At 39.2% G+C, this 24,534-nt stretch overlaps 1 protein-coding gene across 11 annotated transcripts in view; it reads left to right on the top strand.

The window, feature by feature from the left end:
* The window catches only part of SLC16A9 (solute carrier family 16 member 9), a 26,033-nt gene extending 11,212 nt beyond the window's left edge, over positions 1 to 14,821 (top strand). For 7 of the 11 annotated variants that reach the window (XM_042863481.1, XM_042863477.1, XM_042863473.1 and 4 more), the window contains 7 exons: positions 134 to 193; positions 656 to 773; positions 1,441 to 1,669; positions 9,881 to 10,024; positions 10,907 to 11,002; positions 12,698 to 13,606; positions 13,901 to 14,821. In XM_042863481.1, the coding sequence (XP_042719415.1) occupies positions 1,474 to 1,669; positions 9,881 to 10,024; positions 10,907 to 11,002; positions 12,698 to 13,606; positions 13,901 to 14,079 (1,524 nt within the window). In that variant the 5' untranslated portion in view covers positions 134 to 193; positions 656 to 773; positions 1,441 to 1,473 and the 3' untranslated portion in view covers positions 14,080 to 14,821. Of the gene's footprint in view, positions 1 to 25; positions 194 to 655; positions 774 to 1,440; positions 1,670 to 9,880; positions 10,025 to 10,906; positions 11,003 to 12,697; positions 13,607 to 13,900 lie in introns of those variants that run through there. The other 4 variants (XM_042863480.1, XM_042863484.1, XM_042863483.1 and 1 more) reach the window with 2 other exon arrangements.
* Positions 14,822 to 24,534: the final 9,713 nt, after the last annotated feature.

Raw genomic sequence — 24,534 nt, 5'->3', positions numbered from 1 at the left:
GAGGGAATCAGTATTTCTCCACTGAGGTAAGTCCGTAACTTGAATTCTTCTGAACTTCCTCTGTAAAAATACTGTTTCTACTATTGCAGTGATACTTGGGCTGAACAGTTGCTTTGCTGCTCTTTTTCTGCAGGTAGAGCTGCCACATGAAGCTACATTTGTAGGGGGCTGAAGGACTTGCCTGTTGTCATCTGTAAGTATCTACTCCTGAAGTAACATTTAAGCATTGTGTCTATGAACTAGATAGAACCAGCTCTTTTCGTGTCTCACCCTATAGTATTTATTCTTTGCAATTTTATACTGCATTTTTTATTGCTGGTTTTTTTTTTTTTGTTGTTTTTTTTTGTGAGTTTTCCACATGAATCCTTAAAAACTGATCATGAAGAGCAGACTCTTGAATGGGACTTCTGTTACGATCTATTCATTTAGATCATTACTTTCATAAAGCAGTCATTTTTTTTTCCCCTTTTCACTGAAAAATGTTCAAGAACTGGCACCTCTTCACAAACAGACAGTAAGACCTGCTTATTTTGTTGTTTTGCCCCTGGGGTCTCCCAGATCAGAACCATTACTGCAGCACTCTTAATGCTTAAGCTGTGGTGTGAAAATGTCCTGAAAGAAACAGAGTGAGATCTTATCTGTCTCTGTCTTACAGGGTAAAGAAAATAAAACCATTGAAAATCACACATCTGGTTAGTGAGAGAGCCAGGAACAGAACATGGGTTTTGTGATCATCAGTTCAGCAGATTGCTCCCTAAAGAGAGGGAGGGCAGGTTAGTTGCATGCATGGGAACTCACGTATCAATGGAGTCATCCAAACTCCAAAGCAATTTAGTCTGGAAACTAATAAATTCTTTGCTACAAGTTAGAGGCACCTCTCCCTACATTCAGAAACTAGCCCTAAGAAGGTGAGGACAGTTAGTTACTTAAAGCTGAGATGCACAGATGGTGGATCTTGCCATGCCTTGGACTAATACTTTTATGCTTCTGAATTTTTTTCATGCCTAAATTATTTATTAGAGTTATTTTATACTTGTAGTCTTCCTTTGCCTTTGGGCCTGTGTGCTTGCTTAGGATAACCAAGGGCATAACTGCTAGTGACCAAGTGTTTCTCTTGCTGTACTGCACCATGTATTGGTGCCTGGGGCCTTCACAAAGCTTCCGTAGCATTCAGAAAACGAAATGTGATCCATTTCTGCAGTGCTGATGGATGTGTGACATACTAATATATGACTCGCACTGTACAACGGGAGCCATATATGACTATGAAGGATCAGAAATACCATATGGCAACTCATCTTCATTGCCTGTATGCTGCTTTTTATTATATTTCTTGAAGTTTGCTTGGCATTATCTTACTTCTACAGCTCAGTTATATTAACAAGCCCAGATTTTAATGCTCTGTTCTGACTCTCTCTTTTTTCTTGTTTGTTTGCACAGGGTCTACGTGTCCATCTATGCTCATCTGACAAGATGGTGTTTCAGAAACCACCCGATGGTGGCTGGGGCTGGGTGATTGTTATCGTTTCCTTCTTTACTCAGTTCTTGTGTTACGGATCACCGCTGGCGGTGGGAGTCTTGTATTTGGAATGGTTGGATGCTTTTGGAGAAGGCAAAGGCAAGACTGCTTGGGTTGGATCACTGGCAAATGGAATCGGATTGCTTGCCAGTAAGTGTAGATACAGTATCTATCTTAAATGGAAACATTTCCTTTCTAACAGATGCCTTCATCTGTGTGTGCTTTTGGAACTGTATTTAACACAACTGTCAATGATGAAAGAGCATGAGGAATATTGCATTTTTGTTTCAGGTCAAGATAGGTAAGAATACTGCATTTGTAGTTACCCTTTCAATAAACCAAAACAATGGTAAAATAGCAAAAGAAGTATTAACCTTATAAAATTCAAAATGGCTGTATCTGAAGAATCTACAAATACCAAACTATACTTGAGAAACTGAATGGTAATTTTGTTGTTAGGACTTTTTTTTTATTAACTTTTTTTTTTTTTTTTTTTTTATGTGGTGTTGGCTAACATTTGCATTAGTGTCTTTAAAATCAGAGCAAACTGCTAGTCTGAAATGTCTCAAGTGCTTCAGGAAAAAAAAATGTCAGTTAATAAACTAGTTACTTGTTTTTTATCTCTAGAAATAAATTCACCAAGTGAAGTAGATTTGGGCTCTCTTGCTTTTTGTTTGAGGTGAAAAAAGCTGTTCTTGAAGGTTTTTGAGCCATGGATAAAAGTGGCATTAAATAAAATAATTTCACTGGAAGCTTTTTATTTATTTATTTATTATAGTAAGACATTGTCCTGAAGAGGAACAGCAGGGTTTTGTGAAAATTAAGTACCGTTGCGAAAGTCCATAGGTCCGTTTTGCTGTTGTTGTTTTACTACTGAGCCATGGGTAATCTACTGGTAACGTGACTAACTTCTGCTTCTCAAAGATTTGTCAAGGGAGCTATTACCTTTTTGCTGAATCTGGCGAAAAATGGCCCATCAGCAGAAATATTGCTATGGGCAAAAGCATTCAAGTAACTTAATGGCTGAAATCTAGTTCAGGATTCTGAGGAAATCTCTCCTGAAAAGAGAACTGACATTCAAATCATGATACAGAACTGAACAAAAGCCTCTGCTTTATGCAACTCTAAATGGCCAAATACTGTTCTTGCATTTGTGTTAGGGATTTATATCACTAGGCAGAACAGGAAGAGGCAAAGGCAGATGGTTCACCACACAACTATATTCAGTCTGAGGATGTATGAGTCTATTCTTCTCTTATAGAATTTTACTTTTCTGTTTTGAGGGCGTTTACTCTTATTATGAAAGGATTAAAGCCTAAATAAACTTGTGGGAGAAATAAGGCCAAACAAGATAGTTACTGAAGGAAAACTAAGCAGAAGGGGATTGCAAGAGAAGGAGCGAGGAAAAACCTCTCTGCAGACTGGAAGTCTTTGGCTCACTCCTCTAATGAGAGCTTCAGACCCTTTCTTCATATGGCAACACTGTGCTAATTTCCAGCTTTCTTAGTTCCCTCTGCCTTGCCTCTGTGATCAGTTGTCAGTAATGTGCTTTTAGGCAAATAGAAACTTCTGTGACTGAATGGTGCAGGAAAAAGGTGCTGTTATAAATTGCTTTGGTGTGGAATGATTAAATTGCTTGACGTTTTGACAGTCTGTCAGTATGATTTTATTATTTCAGTTTGGGATTTGAAAGCTGAGCAGTAATTTGTAGTTTTAGCTCAGAGAAAAGTACAGAGAAATATTTTAATTGCATTGAAGTTATCAGAGTTGACTGAAAACAAAAGCTGTGTCCCCTGTTCTATGTTAAATGGAAGATCCTGCTGTCTTGTCAAGCTGGGATCTGACCTTAGTAGTAACTCTACTTGATTTAAACTTATTGAAGGGCACTGTGATTATCCTAACCTCTACTGAAAACTAGAATGCTTTTGAGGGTTTACAATTCTGTGATGTGCTGGTATCCTACTGGAAAATTCCCCCAGTACCCCTTAAATTGAAGTATGTAAAAGTTTCTCTGTGGGACTAACATAAACACAGTAATGATGATGTTGTCCAGTTGGTTCGGTGTTCACAGCAGGAAATAAGGGAAAAATCCCGTTGTTCTTTTATATGAAATCTTATGTCTTGAGGGAGTAATTTCTGGCTCTGACGATAAAAGCTCTTTATTGCAAATAAGGGACTTATGAAGGAGGTTTAGCAAAGACTAAAATAATGAAATTGATGATGCTCATGAATCTGTGCACCCATCATATCTTCTGTTGCTCTCTGTGGGAGATTTGTTCCTCTTTCCTTGCTGTGTAAGAAGGATGCATTAGTGTCAGTGACTGTAAAGCTCATCAGAATTCTTTCATGTTGCGTAAAAAGTGACCTTAAAAACTGTAATTCTCTAAAAGTGTTTTTATTAAAGATCAGCTCATTGAAGAGCAGGAATGGCTACAAAAAGCCTGTAAAAAGATACGGTTAATTAATCCTTTTTTTTTATTTGTAGAAATGTCTCAATCTCTTATCATGTTAAAATTCCAAGGGCTTCAGTAGATTAGCCTTCTAGATTGGTACAAGGAGTATTTTCATTCTTGTTTGTGGAACATGCAGTCTCTTACAGAAACTGTTTTTCCTGCAGAATTCATAGCAGGAAAGACCCAGTCACTAGTGCAAAAAGCATGTGTTTTTAGTGCAAAACCAATGGTATAACACACTGCAGTGTTAGAACCTTTTCATGATCATAGAACAAGTGAACTTGTTTTTGTTATCAATTCTGGTTCTATCAATTGCAGGTTCTAGTATTACAGGCCAGATGCACAGGACCATTGTGTGTTGTAGCCTATGTTAAATAGATGATCAGGCTAATAGATATTTTTCTAAATTATCAGAAAGTGTTTGTTTAGCGCATTCTCCATCTCTTGTAACTTTTCTCAGTAGTTAATTGCTTCCTTGAGAGTATGTAATCTTATCATAGAGGTTGTTTAGTTTTAACTTTCAGCTGATTAACAAGTTTATCTTTAAAAATGATATATTTGAAGTGTCCAGGATAAGTGTTGTTTGTGTTTGGAGACTGCAATGTAATTATTTTTTTCTTTTAAGCCTGTATACTTTGATTCAGTCTCTTTTCGTCATTGATACCAGTTTTCTGGGTTTTTTTTGTTTTGTTTTGTTTTCTCATTATCAGCATTGAAAAATACATCAGATAACTTCTGTGACAGTGAGAGGTATGTCTAGTGAGTTTGCTAGATAGATACTGTAATTTAACTGAAAGCAGGACTATGTCCTTATGTGAAAGACAGTTGGCAGTGAGAAAAGTTTCTGTCCTGTCTGTAAATGTAGTTTTAAACATTTTTTAAAGTAGTAGATGCTGGTGAGTGCTGATACATTTGTTTTGCTGATATCCTTTCTACAGTGTTTACTCTGCTTGCGTGAGAGCTAAACTTAGGCCAAGACATAGAAACCTAGTACAGCACCTTGTTTATTGAGACGAATTCCCTGGTACTCTGGTGTTCAGTTACTGTCCCGTTGGAGTACAGGCTGTGTGGCTAAGGACAATCCAGCTCTGAGTTGAAAAAAGTTCATCAGCTAGAAACGGAAGTGGGACAGGGGCCTGACCGATTGCTTCCTTGTGGGATGACTCAAGTTGGAACTTTCTATGACCGTGTGTTGAAAGAAGAGCAAGTTAAAAAAAAAAAAAGGAGAATGCATCAGTGTCATTGTACAGGGCAGTGGTGAGACAATGTCTACTACATGAGATATCATAACACTGATTGGTTATCATAGATGTGGGAGATGGCTCCAGAGATGATGTAGGACTTGTTGTGTAGGAAGAAATTAAAAGCGCTTATGTTTTGCTTGGTAAAGCAGGCCAGAGGAAAATATGTATTATGTTCTTGAAGATTGTTTCTCCTGCACCAAGTGTTCTTAATTTGACATCCATTTGGAGCCTGAAATTAAATTAGATCCATGTTATACTTGTTAAAAGCAAAACAGACAAAGACCTTGGCACCCGTAGTTGGCACCACAGCTGTTTACTGTAAGCCAGCAGTATGTCTCTCATTCCCACTTCCCTTTATTGATGGATTAAGAACAAAGGGAAGATTTTCTTGAAAAGCAGGTCTTGATAAATTAATGGACTGTTTCTGCTGGCCTGAGGTTCTTTGTATTAAATGTCTGAAAAAATGGTGAACTTTTGTATTGTCAAGCAATATTTGTACAACTCTGCAAAAGACCATCTACAGAGTTTTAGACAAAAAACCTTGCACATGGGTAGCTCCCACCCATGGCTGTGGAAACTGTACAGAACATGGAAGGAGTGGAGAGGGTCCCCAGATTCCTCCAAAGAGAAGCCCAGACCATCTAAAAATTTTATCAAAAGGGAGTGATCTTCTTTAATGAGTTGGAGAGGGATTTCTTTTTCTTATCTGTGTTCTTATAGAAACCTCTTAGAGGATGCTGTGTTTTTTTTCAGCAGGTTTTAGCAATGCTTGTAGTATGCAAAAAATGTTCTTGTGTTATGTCCAGTTTATTTTACTTACAGTTTATGAGCATTGCTCTTACTCTTCTGTTTCAAGGAGCTAGTAGAGATACCAACAGGTAAGGTGGGTCAGATTAATGTGGGTGATAAGAAAAAGAACTGTTGCCCAGCATTGTTTGTTTAGTAGCTGTGAAGTGAGGAAGGAGGACTGTAGATATGAGGGTGAAGGAAGAGCGTATTTGTTTGCAGTATTTTTTTATTTTTTTTTTGCTTTGTGTGGGAACACTGAGGAAGAGAGTGTTAGCTCTTGATGTCATAAAAGAAAACAGCTCTGTAGTGAAATTGCAGACGGAAGCATCTGTTTGGAAGGAGTGTGTCTACAGAGGTCGGAAGATCAGAGCAGTTGTGAAGATCTTGCATTAGCAGCATATGGCTTGTTTTCACATTTCATGAAGGAATCACTGTCACATCCAGATCTCACTGAGTGTAAAATCTTTTATTTATTTAGAAAATCCTAATGAAAATATCAGTGTAAACTTGATTCTTTTCTGGAGTTCTTTCCCTTTGATCATTTTCCATCAAGAGAAAGCATGTCTTTTCTGCCGCCTCTTCCAGTTTTTTTTTTTTTCTAGGGAGCATCTGGACCACTCTTCTGCATATAGAACAATTACCAGGCAGCCGATCATTGATAGGTTGTATGCAGAACACCACTGGCAGTTCCAGTGCTGCCTTTGAAGTCTTTCAGAGAACTCAGTTTTCTTCCTAGAGTTAGCTGCCCTTCTGGTAAAGTGGGCTGGTTTCTTCCTGATAGACTTTACTTGGAAGAAAAAAAAAGAAAAAAACCCTCTGAGATTTAATTTGTAAGAGAGGTATATTGTGAGCCATGTCTTCAAATATTCCAATTCTAGTTCTAACCTCTGGAGTTGCTTAGGAAACTGAAGAAAATCCTGGCCTACAAAATGTTATCTGTGCTTCCTGTTGAGGATTGCCACTGGGATTCTATTTTCTGTTCATGTTATGATGGGAAATGTATTATCAGTAGAAGGATCCTTCTGAAACATTTGACTAAATAAAAACCTTTACACTGCCTGTAAATCTTTTTGCTGTGTGATTGTGCGTTGACTCTTACATTCTTGAGAATACAAGCGTCCACTTTGAACAAAATCCACAGGGCAGGAGTTCACAGAGCAAGTCTCAGTCCCATTCTGGGAAAGCTGAATGTTCGACCAGATTTAACTGCTTTGAACCCATTGTGCTTGAATTACTTGTAGAGAATGACATGTTTGTGTACAGTAAACTCCTGTGCAAATACCATGGTAATAACCAAACATACTTTGCCTATTGAAAAAAGTGTTCTTTGGGAAACAGAGTTAAGAACTGTGGAGAGGCAGGAAAATGAAACAAAGATGCTTGCTCTTGTGGGGATTTTCTTTTGTGACTTATTTTCTAGCAGTATAATAATGGGAGTGAGAAAGTAAGGCCTGTTGTGGAAGGGAAGATGGATCTGTTTTTCTTCTCATCCTGGAGATCTATAACTGCTTTAGTGGTGCTCCTTCTTATAAACAGAGCCATTGCTGAGATGCCAAATCTCTTGCTGTGTGAGACGACATATTAATTCTGAACTTACTGGAATGAGTTATTTAGTTATGTGCAGGTTATTTTCCATGTCAGAGCAGAAAGATCTCTTTGTACATTCTATTCTCTTTTGGGATTATTTTTTGTAATGGGAAGAAGATGGAAGAACATCTCCTTGGACCCTGTCAGAGCTGCTTCTGATGATGTTCCAGAGAAGAGTGCCCTTGTCACAGTATGCAGATGTGTTCCTCAGTTCTTTCTCCCCTTGCCTTCCTTGGCTGGGTTCCAGGAGATCCCATTTTACTTTGAATCCTTTGCTAGCAACCAGTGCAATCCATATCAGCACTGCAGGCTGGGCAGAGAGCTTCTGAAAGAAGAATATGTCACAACGTAGAGAGAACGTGTAAGGGAAATAGTTTGTTTCAGCAGGGCAGTGGGTAAGAAATAATGGGTAGAAAGCATGCAAATTCCTCTGCTTAACTGAATTATGTTATCACTGCCTAACGTTCTTTCAGTGTAGAAGTTTGTTTTTTTTTTTTTTTTAATATGATGCAGATTAAATCCTTTATTTATTATAAACCCTGCAATTTTAAGAAACATGCCAATCTTAATTTGCCAGTTCTTGTAAGTAATTCTAGGAATCAGCATCAATCTAACACTCTCAGCTTTTGTTCTTGGCAAGTTGCTCTGCCCAAGTTATTCTGGCTGGCTTTCATTCCCACAGCGTGCTGGTTCTTGAGAAGCAGCAAGTGCTTATATCTTCCTTTCTCATTGTTTCCAGAATGCATGTAAACCCAACTTCCCCAGAAGATTTTCTCCTTTCTTCTTGAACTTTGACTTTTTGCCTAGTTAAATCTCAGTTCAAACTCTGTTCTCTTTAAGTTTCCTAAGCAAACAGCTCTCACATAAGGCAGAAGTTCTGACCTGCTTTCCATCTGAGGGCTGTTTCACCTGCTAACGAATCAGTGCTCCTGCCTGCCAGGACTCCTTGTCCCATGGCTGGTAACCACACAAACACCTTATCTGCATTCCCAGCTGCTAGCTCCTGTCTGTAAACCTAGGCAAGCACCGTCATCAGCTCCAAGTGTTGTTGTTCACCTTATATCATGTCTGGGCTCAGCTCCCATCTGCCAGGAATCGTAGTTCTGTGTGAGTCGGAGAACCGACCTGAAAAAGAGCAGACTCTGAAATTACTGCTTTCACAGACTCTATTGACTGTGAGGTGCCTTTTTATCAATGTGAACATGATGCAAAGATGGTGAGGGGTTTTTGTTTTGTTTTGTTCTTTAAAAAATGTCACTTGAATGTATATCAAACTTCTAATTTCATGGCTGACAAATTTAGGATTGTGGGTCTGAGATACGTCTATGAATGTTTGGAACTGGGGGGTTTCAGAAGAGAATTTGTTTTTTGTGAGCCGAGTCCCATGCTGGTTACTTATTTATGCAGGATGCGGAGCTTGCATGCTAAAAGGCCACACAACAGAAAATTAAGTGCTTGTTCTACAACTTCTGTGAGGGAAGAACTGATTCAGTAGAGGCAGAGTATGGCTGTTGCCTGTATTTTCTTCTTGTTTTGAAAAACCAACCAACCAGGAAATGTTGGGGGACAAAGAGAAGGAGAAACTTCTTGCAAGTTTTGTAAACATTGCTCTGGACGTTCTCAATAAATGACTTCTATTTTCCATAATTTTACAATAATAGTCAAGGCAGGTAATGAACAGTTATTTAATAAAATACTGACGGGCAGATGTTCCCTCAAAAATCAGGGAAGAGTACCATTGGACTTTATGTACTACATCAGCAGATGTTTCCTCTCTCTAAGCACCAGGTGGCATTGTTACTGTGATTATGATCAGATTTTTCCATTTCGCTTTTCTACCTTTCATCTCATATCAAGATGCCTACTGATACTCCTTTCTGAAACACCGTTTTTTGTTTCTATTAAAAAAAGTCTACTTGGCTAAAGCCTGGCTGAGGGTCTAAATTTTTTGGTACGTACAGATGAAGGCTCTTTTTCAGAACCTTCGTACAAGTTCTCAGGTTTGTAGTCACAGTGTTATAGTATAGAATGTATGTATCACCCTATTTTTATATTATATTTTGCTCTCTCCCTTCCTCCCTGCTCTTATAATTTTGTATTCCTTGAGCAGAATTCTTGCAAGCTTGATCTTTCATGTTTTTATAACCTACTCTTAAAGAATCCCGTGTGTACTCAATTGTTTTTTAGTGTAATTATATATTTATTATCACAAGGAACATTGACCAAGGTTTTTGTATTTCTTCCTGTTACTGCTATTTACAGAACTGTTTTTCCTGCTTTTTACCTAGGTCCTGTGTGCAGCATATGTGTATCATCCTTTGGAGCAAGACCAGTAGCAATCTTCAGTGGCTTTATGGTGGCTGGTGGCCTCATGATGAGCAGTTTTGCACCAAACATATACTTTCTCTATCTTTCATATGGGATTGTTGTTGGTAAGAAACATCTCCCTTTCATATAGAGACTTAGAGCTTTTTAAGTCTTGGTTTAGTAATCTGAAAGAAGCTGATTCACAGAGGCAGCTATAGTCTGGGACTTGAGTTACCACGGAGTAACTTACTTCAGGGTGGGTCGCACAGCCTGTTACCTCGTGAAAGACAAAGGCAATGCATATGTTCTTTGGGATTTAAAAGCAGTTTGTTCTCTGTTAATATGATTACTAGAGATGGAAATACTCATTTACCCTGAGGGAGGGGTAGATTCAAGCAGGTCTTCTGTGGGTTGGAAGCACTAATCTTGAAAGAATAAAATCCCTTCAGGAATTTTGTACTCATGTACTCATTCTAACTTAGTAAATTAGAGATCGTTAAGGAGCAGTGTTGTTCTCCACATAACTGGTTTGAACCTAAGGTATTCTGCTAAGGGCATGAAAGTGCTGTTCTCCTGGTGGGAGGGGGGCTGTTTCTTTGCTGCAGAGGGCTGCTGTGGGTGGTTATCAAATTTCCAATTAACTGTGTCAAGAATCTAGACGCCTTACTGGCCATCAGGACCCAGCAGGGTGTCCTAGCTATGGTACAGTGCCATGCAGACAAAGCTGTATTTTGGCCCAGGCCAGCCATTTAACTGCTTCCACATAGCATAAAATGTGAGCTGGTGAACTGCTCAAACTGAGCCAGCTTCATGCAGATTTGGCAACTGGGATTAGCTGTAGGGAGAGAAGGTTTGGACAGTGCTGGCAGCCAAATGCCACTGTCAGTGTGATGGGTGCTGAGCCAGGTTTAAAAGCATCTCTGTGTCTGGGGTACACCACATCTAGGGACTAAGCGGATGTTCATTTCCCTGAATACAGTTTATGCCTTATTTTTCTTTCTTTGCAGGACTCGGATGTGGCCTTCTGTATACTGCAACAGTTACCATCACTTGCCAGTATTTTGACAAACGCAGAGGCCTTGCACTTGGTCTGATTTCAACAGGTATGATTTTTAATTGCCGTTCTCTCTAATTTTTCAGTGCTAACACAGCTAATATTATTCTGGCAGTAGAAAAATGGAGCATTATGTTTTTCTTAGTTACTTCCTGAAGTGAAAGCCTCAGTAGCAATGAGCATGTAATGGTCGGCTTCAGATAAATTAGTAACTACATCTGCAGTTATATGGTCATGTGGATTATCCATAGAGATGAGAAATGGCAATTCACCAAAATGAAAATAGATTATGAGTAGCTTGGGCTGTGTTCCATGGGAGTAATACCAGAGGAAACTTTCTACACAGTTCTCTTCTTTCTCTTTGTACTTACACAAGATTACAGATAAAAGAGACTTGAGATATAAATATAAATGCTGGATTAACATAATCTCTCATCAACTATTTCCTAAAAACTAGAGTTAAAGTTTGGGCTTAGTCTTGTTTTTGTTTTCCTTTTCAGTATAAAAGGAAGATGAATGTCTGAAAGCTCAAAGAATGTTCCAAAAGCTCATCCCAATTTTTATCCATGCATGTGAAAGGGATCTTAGAAGAATGAACCTCTGATAATAGAAGGGAAATTCTTTGAAGGCTGCTGAGCAGCCTTTCTCAGTCTTTAGGTTGTGTGGTGTTGCACTTTTTACCAGGAGAAATTAACTTAATGAACCAAGTAGAAATAGTTAAAGAAGTGTACTGTTCCACACCTGTCTTTCTGTGTTGTATTGTGTCTTTGATCCTTTTTCTCAAGCAGTGGTTAGTTAAGAGGGGCCTGGTCAGTACCGTTAGTACTCCAAGTTATGTACAGATGACCTGCACTGGTGTAATAAAGGGGAACCACTACTGCATTGTGCCCTAGAAATACTTTTAGTGGCTTTTATTGGGTTTGCAGGCAGTTGGCTGTGGGACTTGATCTTATTTGAGTGTTAGTTCATACATTCAAGTGTATGGATTACTTTTATAAAACCTAGGTTTCTTCAGAAAATAATTAAAAATTTGTCTTTAAATTGACTTGAAAAATCAGTGCTTTGTATTTGTGAGTGGATATCCATTGATTATACAATGAATCTATGCTCACTTTAGCCAAGAGTGCATACTTTACGTTGGTAGGATTGCATAAAATGCTTGTGCTCCTTGTAGTTGCTTACCCTTCAATATTTTCTTCTGAGTAGTCAGATTTCTCAAATGCATGTTTGGACCTGTAGGGCTTCAGAAGTGCCTCTGGAGTAAATTTACCTGTAGGCTCTGAGCTACTCTCTTTAAACACTGGATGGTCACCTGCTGTTTGTAGAAAGGCTCTTGGTGAACCAGTGGTCTCCTTCTTCCTTAGAGGAGGCAGGTGGCAGCAGTGAGGAGAAAGGAGAAAACGGTCTTATGTGAAATTCTAACAGAACTGATTCAGAGTGTTACTGAACATGGTTCCTAAAGGGATATGTGTATAATTTTCATAAGATACTGTCTGGATTCTACTTGCTTCTAAAAGTGTCTGCTGGTGTTAATCATCATAAATTCTCCAATGTTTTGAAAAATATTGTGTGCATAATCAATCAAGAAACTGACTTAAACAGGGAAGGTAATTAGTTTATTAGATTGAGAACAGAGGAACACAAATGACTTCTGCATTTCAACAACTACAAAATATGCTGTCACAGGAATGTTAATTTTTTATTGGTGAACAAAGTTCTCAGTTATGTTATTCTTGTTTTATAGGCTCAAGTGTTGGACTCTTTATATATGCAGCATTACAAAGAGAGCTTATTGAGCTGTACGGACTGGATGGTTGCCTGCTAATAGTTGGTGCACTCTCTCTAAATATATTAGCATGTGGCAGCTTAATGAGACCATTGGAGTCATCTGATTCCCCTTCAACAGAAAAAGCACATATAGACAAAGTCCCAGATCAATACTTTGTTTACCATGAAAAAGAAAAAACTGTAGAAGAAAATATAAGCATCCTTGAAAAGGGCTACACTGATGAGAAATGCACAAACAATGTGCCTGACTACAAACAAGATAATATTTTAAATAAGAATGTATTAAGCTCAATAAATGTAAATGAGAAAGACACTTATAAAAAGAAAGTTGTGGAACAGACAAACTTCTGCAAGCAACTAGCTAAAAGAAAATGGCAGCTCTATTTGAACTACTGGGAGGAAACTGTGGTTCTTTTTAAGAACAGAGTATTTTCAGCTCTCTTTTTTGCCATTTTGCTCTTTGATATTGGTGGATTTCCTCCTTCTCTGCTCATGGAAGATATAGCAAGAAGTGCAAACATCAATGAAGAAGACTATCATATGCCCCTTGTTTCCATTATAGGCATTATGACTGCTATTGGCAAACTTATTTTAGGAATACTGGCAGATTTTAAGTGGGTTAACACATTGTATCTATATGTACTTACATTACTAATGATGGGAGCAGCCTTGCTTGCAATTCCATTTGCCAGAAGTTACTTCACATTAGCAGTGCTTTCTGGGATTCTGGGTTTTCTGACTGGGAATTGGTCAATTTTTCCATATGTAACAACAAAGACTGTGGGAATTGAGAAACTGACTCATGCTTATGGGATACTGATGTTCTTTGCTGGACTTGGAAACAGCCTCGGACCACCAATTGTAGGTAAGGTCAAGTTAAAATTAACACGAGATTATCAGAACCCCATTTGTATGTGGGTAGTCCTACTTTGTTCTAATAACAATAGAAAGATGATATAAAAATCTTAAAAACTAAACCCTGTTTCTCCAGATTTTGTTCTGTTTTTGGCTTTGCTTAAAAGCACATTTCATGTGTAAGTGGTCATAGTGTGAATTACATTTAACCTTTTGTTTTATCCCCATGATTTTCCTTTGATTTACAGTGCTGTGTTCTGTTTAACTCTTCACTGATGCTCTTCTCTTTTATTTTCACCCTCAGGTTGGTTTTATGACTGGACGCAGGAGTATGACTCTGCATTCTATTTCAGTGGCTTTTGTGTTTTACTGGGAGGATTTCTTCTGCTGTTGGCAGCGTTACCCTGCTGGAATGCCTGTACCAGTCAGAGCTCAAAGCTGCCTCCAAATACTTACTCCTACAAAGTTGCATCTAGTGCTTAGGTGACAACTGGAAAACACTACTTTATGCCTTTTTTATATATTATATAGCAAAGGATTTTAGTAATTTTTCACTTATTTATGAAGTCCAAAAATCCTTATCCACTAGAAAAATTATATTGCTGTTTATATTCAGCTTTTTTTTCCTTTTTTTTATCCTTTTCCCATCCCCTTTTTTTAAGAACAATATTATCTTATAAAATCTTATTTTGTCTACTGTGCACTGTGTTTTCTGCCTTTGTCTACTGCAATTTCCTCTCAGCCTGTAATGGATATATTGTGCTGTATTATTGGCTGTACTGTTTTTGTTGTTGTTGTTTTTTAAGGGATAGGGAGTGTGGAGGGTTGAAGACATTGAAGCAAAAATGAAGGCCTATTTCTTATTGGAGAAGACTGGCATTTCTGTCACCATTTATAGGTCTCCAAGATGCACAATCAGACTTTATGAAACAAACATTTGCCTTATGAGAATATAATGCTATGGCAAGGTGCTTGTAACATAATGTTTAGATTAACCTTCTGACTTCTCAAAGTTTCTCCAATTTACAATTAAGTGCCAATGAGGGAGGAAGAACAAAACCATCCTTCTGTTGCATTAATGAACTTTATGATGAAAGTAAAGATTCTTACTAACACTGCGACTGAGGACTATGTTTAAAATTATTGCACTTTTGGTGAAGTTTGTTTATGATACTGTTGAACCAAAATCTTTCAAACCAAGGAATAAACATGATTTTTGAAACCATGTAAAGAAATGCTGACTTTGTTATACAAGTTGAAAGTGTTCAGATTGAAGTTGGAGATGTGTTCACAGAAGCCCTCAGGTGAGTGTTTCTAAGCAAGTTGCTGCAGTCTAGCAGTACCAGGGGCATCTCTTGTTGCACAACTGCAGTTAGTTGGCTGGGCCTGCTGAATTGAGCTTGTGATGAGTCAGAGAGCTTTCAACAAAGAAGATTTGACTGAAAAAGGAAAAAATGTGATACTAATCTTATTTTTGCTGCAATTTTCTGAATGGATATAGCAAGAAGAGAAGCAAATAAAAGGGATCAATACAATATGTGTGGGAGGGATAATAGAAGAGACACGGTGAGAATTGCAACACTGGAATGCCAAGCAGGCCCTGAATGAGCTACTGGAACTGCTGCCCTTAAACTCTCTCACTGCAGTCCAGCTCCATACGCCTGTGTTGCTTTTTGCTTAACTGAAGGTTGGTGTGACTTAAGGGATGCTGTGTGAGGAGGAGGCTTTTCCTGAGCAAGGCAGGAAGGCTCAGCTGGGCCTGCTCTGCTTTCAGTGCCCTGTGCAGTAGCTTCTGTTGCTTCTCCCACGCCATTGTTCTTACATCATAGTCACAGCAATCTCCTGTCCACCAGTGGCACATCCTGTGTGCTTTGGCTTCTTGTAGGCTTGAAGTTTACTGGAACATATTGGGAAGCCTTGTACGAATTGGATGTTTTTAGTTTTTCCTGATTTACATACTGCTCTCTGCAGATGCATGTGTACTTCTCTGCCATTGTATGTTCTTCAAATGTGTGCTGTGATTCTGGCTCACAAATAATTCTTAAGATGAAAAGAAATGCATGTAATGAGCAGCCTTTGTTGTCAAAGTACTATGAAGAGAGTCACTATTTTTTCAGAGCTAGTTATGCAAGAGTCAGATATCCATTAAGTGGGGCAGATATAAGAGCCAGTGAAGTTCCCTTTTCTCGCCCAAGGTGGAAAAAAGCAGGTTGCCTTCAGACATTTTCTGCTAGCTTTCCAAGACACTTATTTCTGTTTGTATTAAAGTCTGACAAAAATAACAGTTCAGTAATTTGGCCTTCTGTTCTTTCCTCCACATGTCAACTGGGTGTAATGACTGTACTTTATTTCTTAGATTTCTTATTCAATGCATGTGGGGGGAAAAAATATTGAGTACTCATTATATGCAGAAATGCAGCTCCAATTCTAAATTGGAGCTCTGCAAATCTGAAGTGGATTTGCACCTATAGTCAGCTTTCACTGCACTCATGTGGAGGTAGTAACATTCTATGCATCTCAGAGACACTGCAGTGGTATATTGGATGTGATCAGGATGTGTGTGCCTGCACGTTAATATCTTAAAAGTATTTCACTTTCTGCTAACGGTGCATTCTGAATATGTTGAGTATGAAACTGGTGTTACATTATTATTTATTAGTTTCTGGAAAAAGTCAGCTACAATTAATGTTAAAGATTGGGCAACGTGTAGTGCTCTTCTGCAATGGAAATAGTGTCTATAATTAGGCAGCTTGATGTGTTTGGAAATCTGGCTAGTGATTTGTGACGGTTTCCTGGTATAACATTATCCGTGTATGAGGAAAGAAGCCAGGCTGTGGAATGACCTTATATTGCCACTGCAGTCAGTGTGTTAGGACTGCTAATCCCAACCAGATGGTTGAGCACTGTGCCCATACTAACTGATAAACAAGAGCAAGGACTTAGTGTTTCAGCTTTCGCTTTTACTTCTCTAGTTTTGACTGGGGGAGGGGTAGGTTCATTTCAGGAAATGATTTTCAGGGATGCTTGCGTTCTGTCTGAAAGTATTTACTTCTGACTGGAAGATTTCATTTACATTGAACAATAGGCTCAAATGGGGTGGGTTTTTTGTTGCTGTTTTTTTGTTTGTTTTTGAAGGTTGCAGGATGGGTACAACATGTTTATCTTTGCCTCCTTTGTTTGATTGTTTGGTCATTAGTCTTGACAGGCTGTTAGAGGTAGGTAAATATACAGTTCTGCCATGTAGAATTAAATTCTGCATCTCCCTGAATCTTACCATTGTTGCCAGACAGATGTGGGACAGAAAAATTTCAATGCTTAGATAATTATTCTTCATTCTAAAATAAATTAATTGCTTATTACCTAAATTAATATGGCGTCAGTCATGAACAGAACATTTATGTCCTTATTTGCAGATCTTAAGAAAATGTACTGCAGTTACCAAAACCCAATACAAATGAAACGACTAAGTTCTGTTAGATTTATAGTCTATTATGTGCCTTGCTTAATTGATAGTTTTTATGGTTAGCTGCAAAAAAATTAATTGCATTCCTTTGGTAGCTGTTAATTTGTTTTCATCATGCTGATACTGGATTCCAGCACTGCGTACTGCCATTGAACAATGTACTGAGTAAGGGCTACAGATGACGTGCTATGAAAATTGGCTGAGATGGTGTGTAGTACTATACTGGCATTGCAGTATTTTTTTATAGAAAGATGTTTCAAAAAATGCTCTTTTTAAGTGCAAGTTTGATGAATATGTTGGGCTGAGTATGATGCTGATCAGATTAAAACTGGCAAAGCATAAATGATACAGAAATTGGATCGATATCTCAAAGGGACAGGCAAAAGCTTCTGTCTAGTACAAAATAGAATTCTTTAAATTCAAAGGACTGTTTTATTGAAGTTTTGCTGTAGACTAAAGGAATTATGCTAAAGACCCAAGTTAAAGGCTTGTGAGACTTCTATCCAGAAGACTCTCTGCTACAGAACTAAAACCAAGTATGACTGGTATGAATGCAGACCTCACAATTTCTCTGCCTGCAGATGTTCAAGACTTCATTTAATGAAGGAATGGAGGTCTTGAACATGATGAGTAAAGGTGGGACAAATGACTTGGCTCCAGGGTCTCAACACGGATCTTTTCATTTGGATCTCCCATGTCGTATATGACCTGTATGTGAACTAGCATAAGGTTAGAGGCAGGAAAACAGTATGCTTGGAGCATAAGACTTAATATTTATGGCTCCAGTCTTCAAGGAAGCATCCTTGGCATGCTTTTCTTGCTGAGCTGTTATGCCTCTTCAGTGCATTTTCACAGGTGTTGCATTGTGAACCCATCCAGAAACCCCCTTGGAAATGCTTCTTTTTATAGCTGAGATTAGCTAGTTGTTTTTAAAGTATGGGTTCATGCGTAACTGCCTGCTTGGTAAACAACAGCATGCCAGCATGAGGATTGGACTGAGCTTGAAGTAATTTCTTTGGAAATTGTTATGGTCATGCAGCCTACATCATGCCCGGCTGTCTCAAACTCCAAGCTGAGCCTTACTTTGTCATAGTTAAACTTACCAAGATGTTTTCTAATAATTCAAATTAATGTGTTGGGTTTTTTTTTTTTTCCCCCTGTTTCTCTCATTACAAGCTGAAAATCACCTGACTAAACTCTTTCCATTTTTGTTGGTGTCATAGTTCACATTGAAAAGTAAACGTTTTCTGTGGTTAACAGCAACGACTTGGGGATGTTGCTGAGTAACAAGATGAATGCCTACCCACCTGTTTTGTAAATGGCCAATGTTCAGACCAACTCTATATTTAGAGATCATATCTAGATTTTGTGCTTTTTTTTTTTTTTTGTGATTATGACTTTAAAATTTGGTAATGTGACATGCATATCAAGTTGCATTGGGCCATGCTGCCTTCTGTTGGAATTAAATTACTTTGCTGTTTGGTTAAAATGTCCCTGGGTTACAGTGGCTGTCTCTCTGCTTTTAGTTACTTAGCTGTCCTTGCAAATCAGAGTAACTGAAATCATCTGATATGTTCTGAATTACAATAAATACCATATATGAGGGCAAGTGTTCATTAAAAAAAAAAAAACAAAAAAACTTCTATTATTTAATATTTGCTCCAAATGAAACAGGATCACGTGAAGGTATTGTCACAGGATAAGGGACAAAAAATTTACAAGACTAGGCATGACTGTCTGGTGTCTCCATAGGCACTGTTACTGTAGAAAATAGAACTAAATAGTCACTGGGCTGTATGGTGGCTACTGAAAATGGGGAGAGAGAGATGGGGAAGAGGGAATTCTCACTGAGCACACTGTGTACCTTGTTGCTTCAGAAATTGGAGGCTTTAATTTGAATATGACGGATTCAATTACTGAAAACAGGGTCTTCATCTTGCCTGGAATGGGGAGAGCTAGTGAAGTTGCTGCTGCCATGTGAGTTTCATAGAGGGAAGATGTCATTTTAGAGGGTCTTCCACCTTTTCTGAGTTCTTTCTAATTTTGCTCAAGAACAAGTATCACTAGGGTGCAGAAGACAGAGTTAATGCTCAGGTGAATTCATTTGAAATGATACTGAATCAGTAAAGACCAAAGGTATCAATATGCTACTGGAAAGAATATAGATAGAAACCTGCCTGTGCCTGGCTTCCACGTGTGTTTGGACAATGTTTATGGTGCAGGAAGATGCTGAAGTCTCCTCTTACTGTATTCCTGCTGGTTTTTGTTTTTTTTTTTTTCAGTTCCCACTTCAGATGTTGTTCAAGCTAGATGCAGAGAGCAGGCAAGGACTAACTGTGTTTTATTTCTTTGCAGCTTCTCAAAGAGATAATATTGTGTTGGAACTATCATTTATGTAAAATGGCAGTATATTATGCCAGAGATGATTACTTTAAATAGATGTCCATAGTCCATGAGCTGTATAGAGCTGTAGGTGGGAGTCAGGTTTCTTATCAGCCATGGAAAATCATCAGAAAGTGGTGACCAGGTTCTAGATGGAGCCTCGCGGGTTGGTCAGGCTAGATATTGCAGATGTTTCTTCCTGGGAGGATGACTGGGGTGGCAGGAAATGGGCTGGTCCTTAACAGCTTTAGCTAAAGCTAGTCCAGCATTCAAATATGATATGAAAATGAATGGATAGGGAACAAGCCATAATTATGAGTATTTTGTTTTGCTTCAAGTTTCGTTTTTCAGATTCTTGTTTCTTGGAGAAGAAAACCTGGGGTCAGCCAAAATGAAAGAACATTCTCCTAAGTTATCATTTCCTGATTACATTTGAATGAATGTTCAGAAATTGCTTGTCAGTCAGCTTCATTCAAATATTGCTGTAGTGCCTTAGCAGAAAATCCAGGTGCCCTTAACTGCAGGAAAATACCCATAGCTGCAGCAGAGGCCAAATCTTATTGAGATGTTTTCTGTACTCTGGTGCAATTGTAATGCTAGAAATACTGACTTCTAGTGCTGTAAGCTAACATTCACTTTGAAGTGAAAAAGACAGCTTAGGAAATTTGGAGCAGAGAAAAATGAGGCAACCGTTAGCAAACGGCAGAGAAATCTGTCTGGAAAGAAGAAAAGGTTCTCTTTTACAAATACAATCCTTCATACCAAGCCCCTGTTCCCGAAACTTCTTTTTTGTGTGTGTGGACTGCACCAAGAAGCAGGTTGAATATTTGTCTGTGGAGAGAGAATGGTTTTCTTTCCCACTGAGTATTTCTTCGTGTCTTTTCCAGTAAGAGATGCTGTATATACTGACATATGAAGTATGATAAGGAGCAGTGATAGATGTCTAGTTGCAGAAAAGCCTTTGCATCTATGCTCAATTTTTACTGCACAGAACCTCTAATGGTAAGAAATATTAACCCCAGCTATTTTGGAAATACTTTTCCTCTCAAATTTACCATCTGTGTCAAAGTTTGGGATTTACTTTCACTCAGTTAATTCCCTGAATATAGAGCTCAGTTATCAGCCTTATTCATATGCATTTTGAACTTTGTGATATGTCTTAAAAGAGTTTTAAATAACTCGTAAGTCTTGAAAAGAGCTTTTCTTCCTCCATACCCACAGCTGGTTTTCCTGATGCTTGTGCTCTTTAGCAGCAAGAGCAAGACAGTGCCTTTGATAATGAAGCAATACTGAATTTTGAATACTGACTTGCTTTCCCTGGAACAGCATTAAGAAATTTAAGAGATTTGAGTGCCAGATGGAGATTAGAGGAAGAAAATGAAATTGAAATCAGGAAGCAGAGAGAGGCAGGCTTCAGCTCACCTTCATACCATTTCTCCCCAAGTGGAGAAGAGCACTGTCAGCAATTGACCAGCCACATGGTGCTTGTAGTTCTGCAAAAAGTGCCAAGCCAGTATGCCATTTTCTAAAGCTTATGATTTTCTAAAGCCTTTGAAAGAAAACATGCATGAGTTTAAACAGGGGAAGGGGGTGCGGGGGAGCTAGGGTAAGTGATCAAGCATTCCTAACATGTGCCTCCTGCTGTTTTGTTGGACAGTTCTCCACATGCCTGTAATTCAGCTGCCTGGAAACAGGTTCTGCTGAGCCACTGCAGGGCACTAACACATTCACTGCCAGAGATGGGTGCAGATAGAGGAAAGCAACTGCAAACTTGCCAGGTGGGTTAATGTAGTGCTGCGTCTACAGTAATAAATAATAGCCTTGCCGTGACTCAGGAGATATTTGCTCAGGCACAACACTTGACTGGTACGTGCCTGGCTGATGGAGAAGGAGGCAGTTTCCTTGCACATGTCTGGCCAGGAGATGTACCTGCCTTTGTCCCCCAGGCATCCACATCCCAAGGAGATGAGATCCTACCTCATCAGCTGTGAGCAGAAATAAAATTAGGTTGGGGGGTGGGGGACATTGCTGTTAAGGCAGCTGTTAAGCTTGCCTGGTAGGAGGGATTGTGGCCTGTATACTGTTTCTACAAGTAGATGAAAAGCAATGCAACAGGGGAGAGCTGCTTTCTTGTCAGGACAGCAACATCTGACAATTGAGTTCGGTAAGCAGGCAGTCAAAATATTGTGATGGGGGATGTGTGGCAACCATTCTTTTATGTCTATACTATGGCTTTTAGCAGCTAAATTATGGAGAAAAGTATTGTATATTTATGCAGTAGTGATTAAAGTATAGAAATACCATTTTTTTCATGCCTCATTTCTAGTCAGTAGTTATCTAATGTGTGCATTTTTCTCCTTCTGCACTTCAGTACTGACTGTCCCTCATGAAAGATCCAGTAGTTTCACCACCAGTTCCATCTAATTGCCTTTAAAATACAAGATTTTTTATAACTTACTCATTTTTCAGTTTCAAGTGGTTCAAGATTAATTGGAGCAAAATAGATGACTGCTGTGTGTCTGTGGTGTCAATGAAACCCACTTTGGGGGCCAGTAAGATGGGTTCATCTGATGGAAACTTCTCTGTATGTATCTGACCCTGAATGTTTTCTGTGATAATTCAAGGATACTTTTATATGGGGTAAGTACAGAAGAGTTGTCAAGCCCCAGATGTTGCAACTGTTGCATCATAGTGAATTTAGCAAGGGATCATGCTGTTTCCATAGAAAGAAAAGAGAATACATTCCTGAACTGGACAGTTTTAAAGATTTTGAACCAGGGAATGGGCAACAGAATTCTGTCTGTGTTTTCCTTCTGTTCAGACAAATCGGGGGGGCCTTTCGGTGTTTCCCGTCTTACTTTCTGAAGCTGTCAGCTGTAAGAGGTCAGCATGCTCTGATGGGTGCTGGCATGGGTTTGTGTGCCTGTCATGGTCTTTTATCCTATTTTTAGAAAGCTATATGGATTACAAAGTCAGGGCAATTGCATCCCTGCTTATGCAAGAGACTTTTCTTGAAGCTCCCCACCCAAAACAAACTGTGCTTTTCAAAATCCTTCTGAGTACAGCAGAGCAATTTGCTGGAGTCCTGTATGCCTTGCTTTACACCATCAGCTTCTTACGCTGTCTCATCTTGCCCTGCCTTCTCTGCTTCCCTCAGCTCTCACATGGTCTGCCTGGCCCTTTTTGCACTGCACTGCCCCAAGGCCCTGCGCTGGGATGGGCAAGAGGCAGTGTTGTCATGGGTCTCACAGCTGCAGGGTACTGTTTGGGTGCATGCACTGATTGGCCTGCTGGCAACCGCAAAAAAAAGCAGCACCTTTAACTGTGAGATTCTCTGAGATGCTGCCCAGTGGGCTTTTTCACCTGGCATTTGTTTTGGGATATGGAAATGAAAAGATTGTTAAAGCAGCTGAAATGATTTGGATGTTGATTATGTGGAATTGTAATATCCCCTGTTCCGGATGCCACGCAGTTCATAATCTTCCTGTAGCAACAGCATAATTTGGCATCTCCACCAGAGCAGTCACAGAGGGTCTGGATTATTTAGTACAGATGGAACAAATTTTGTGCTGTTTTCAAGAGTTGGTTAATTTGCATTTAGGCTGTTCTCTGACCTTCTCACTCAGAGAAATGGTTCTTCTTCACTGCAGTTATCCATGTGAAAAACAATGTAAAAGACCTACATGCGACAAGGCAACAACACATATCAGGGAATCATAAGTTCTGTTTTAAGATGACATGAGTTAGATACATGAGTTAGACAAGCAGTATGACTAAAACACAGCATTTTGGTGTGGACAGTGCTTTAGATGAGTGCTGCCTTTTCATTGGCATTGTATTTCCATGTATCCTTGAAAAAAGCTGCTGTGAAGCTTTCACTAGCTAATAAGGATCGTGTCATGGAAGGGCTGGCTAACAGTTGCAGTTGGATTGAATTTCTTTGCTTTAGATCAAACTTGGTTTATTTTTGAACCCTACGATTCTCCTCTGATCTTGAGCATCTAGCATCTGTGGTTTGCAAGTGACTCTTCAGCTGGGATCAGTAGGGCTGCATTCTGTGGTGTTTTCTTCTAACCCAGGGCCACTACAGTTTCTCCAGCTGGACCTGGTCCAGGGCAGGGCAAGTGGCTACCCACGCTGCAACCCCACCATGGCCTCTCTGCAGGGCATGTGCTCTGGCTGTGATGGCTCTTGCCCACCAAGAAGGGCTTTTTCTTCCTATCTGACTGCATGCCATGAGACTCCTGAAACTGAGATTACTGGACCTTCAGAACAGGCTGCTTGCAGTTTTGAAGGAAAACTCTAACGGAACCATAAAGTTCCAGTTAATTATTTTTCTTGCTGCTGTTGTTTTTTGTTTTTACTGCTGCTGACAGACTATTTACCACAGCAGCTACCTCTGCCCTCTCCCACAGGGATACTGTTGTTTCTAATGCTTCTACTTTAAAAAAAAAAAAAAAAAAAAAAGGAAAAAAAAAGTTTTCTAAAGAAGAAAATGAATCTTTTATATTTTCTTTCCATGTTTATTGTTTTATATTCTTCCTCTCTTTTCAAGACATCAGCAGGCCTCAGAAGCAGCCCTTCTGAAGCTGGAGGTCATTTCCAAGTGAAAAAAGTACGAAAGCAACCCCTAGTGCTTCCCCAGCCTCCTTGCACCACCCAAGCCAGGGCACTGTCTTTTCTCAGTAGCCTTCCCCAGGTCAGTAGGGTGAGAGGAGACCGAAAGTTTTGGTTTTAATTTAGATGCAGCCCTTGAAGTAAGGGTGGCTGCTCAGAGCACTGTGCATTGTACTCAGACAACAGAAGTCTTACAGGAATTCATTTTAATCAGAACAAGGGTTTGGGCTGAAATATGTTTCATTTGTCATGTGTGTGGCCTTCTGTTCTTCATACAACATCAGAATGAGAAATCATCCCTTTGAACTGTGTTGCTTTGTATGAAAGGAAAACTGTTCAGGCCTTAGGTTTCCTTGCTGTGTCTGCAGTGAGGGTTGCAGGACCACCTCTGCAGCATGCCTTGTGTGCCCTCTAGCTGCTGCAGGCTGTCTGGAGAGCTGAAATATCTCAGTTTTACATAAACTTCACTTGCTGCA

This window comes from Lagopus leucura, unplaced genomic scaffold (assembly GCF_019238085.1).
Source record: "Lagopus leucura isolate 7727_CA_CO unplaced genomic scaffold, USGS_WTPT01 Super-Scaffold_739, whole genome shotgun sequence".
In the NCBI taxonomy this organism is placed as follows: Eukaryota; Metazoa; Chordata; class Aves; order Galliformes; family Phasianidae; genus Lagopus; species Lagopus leucura.
This window is presented reverse-complemented; position numbering and strand designations above follow the sequence as displayed.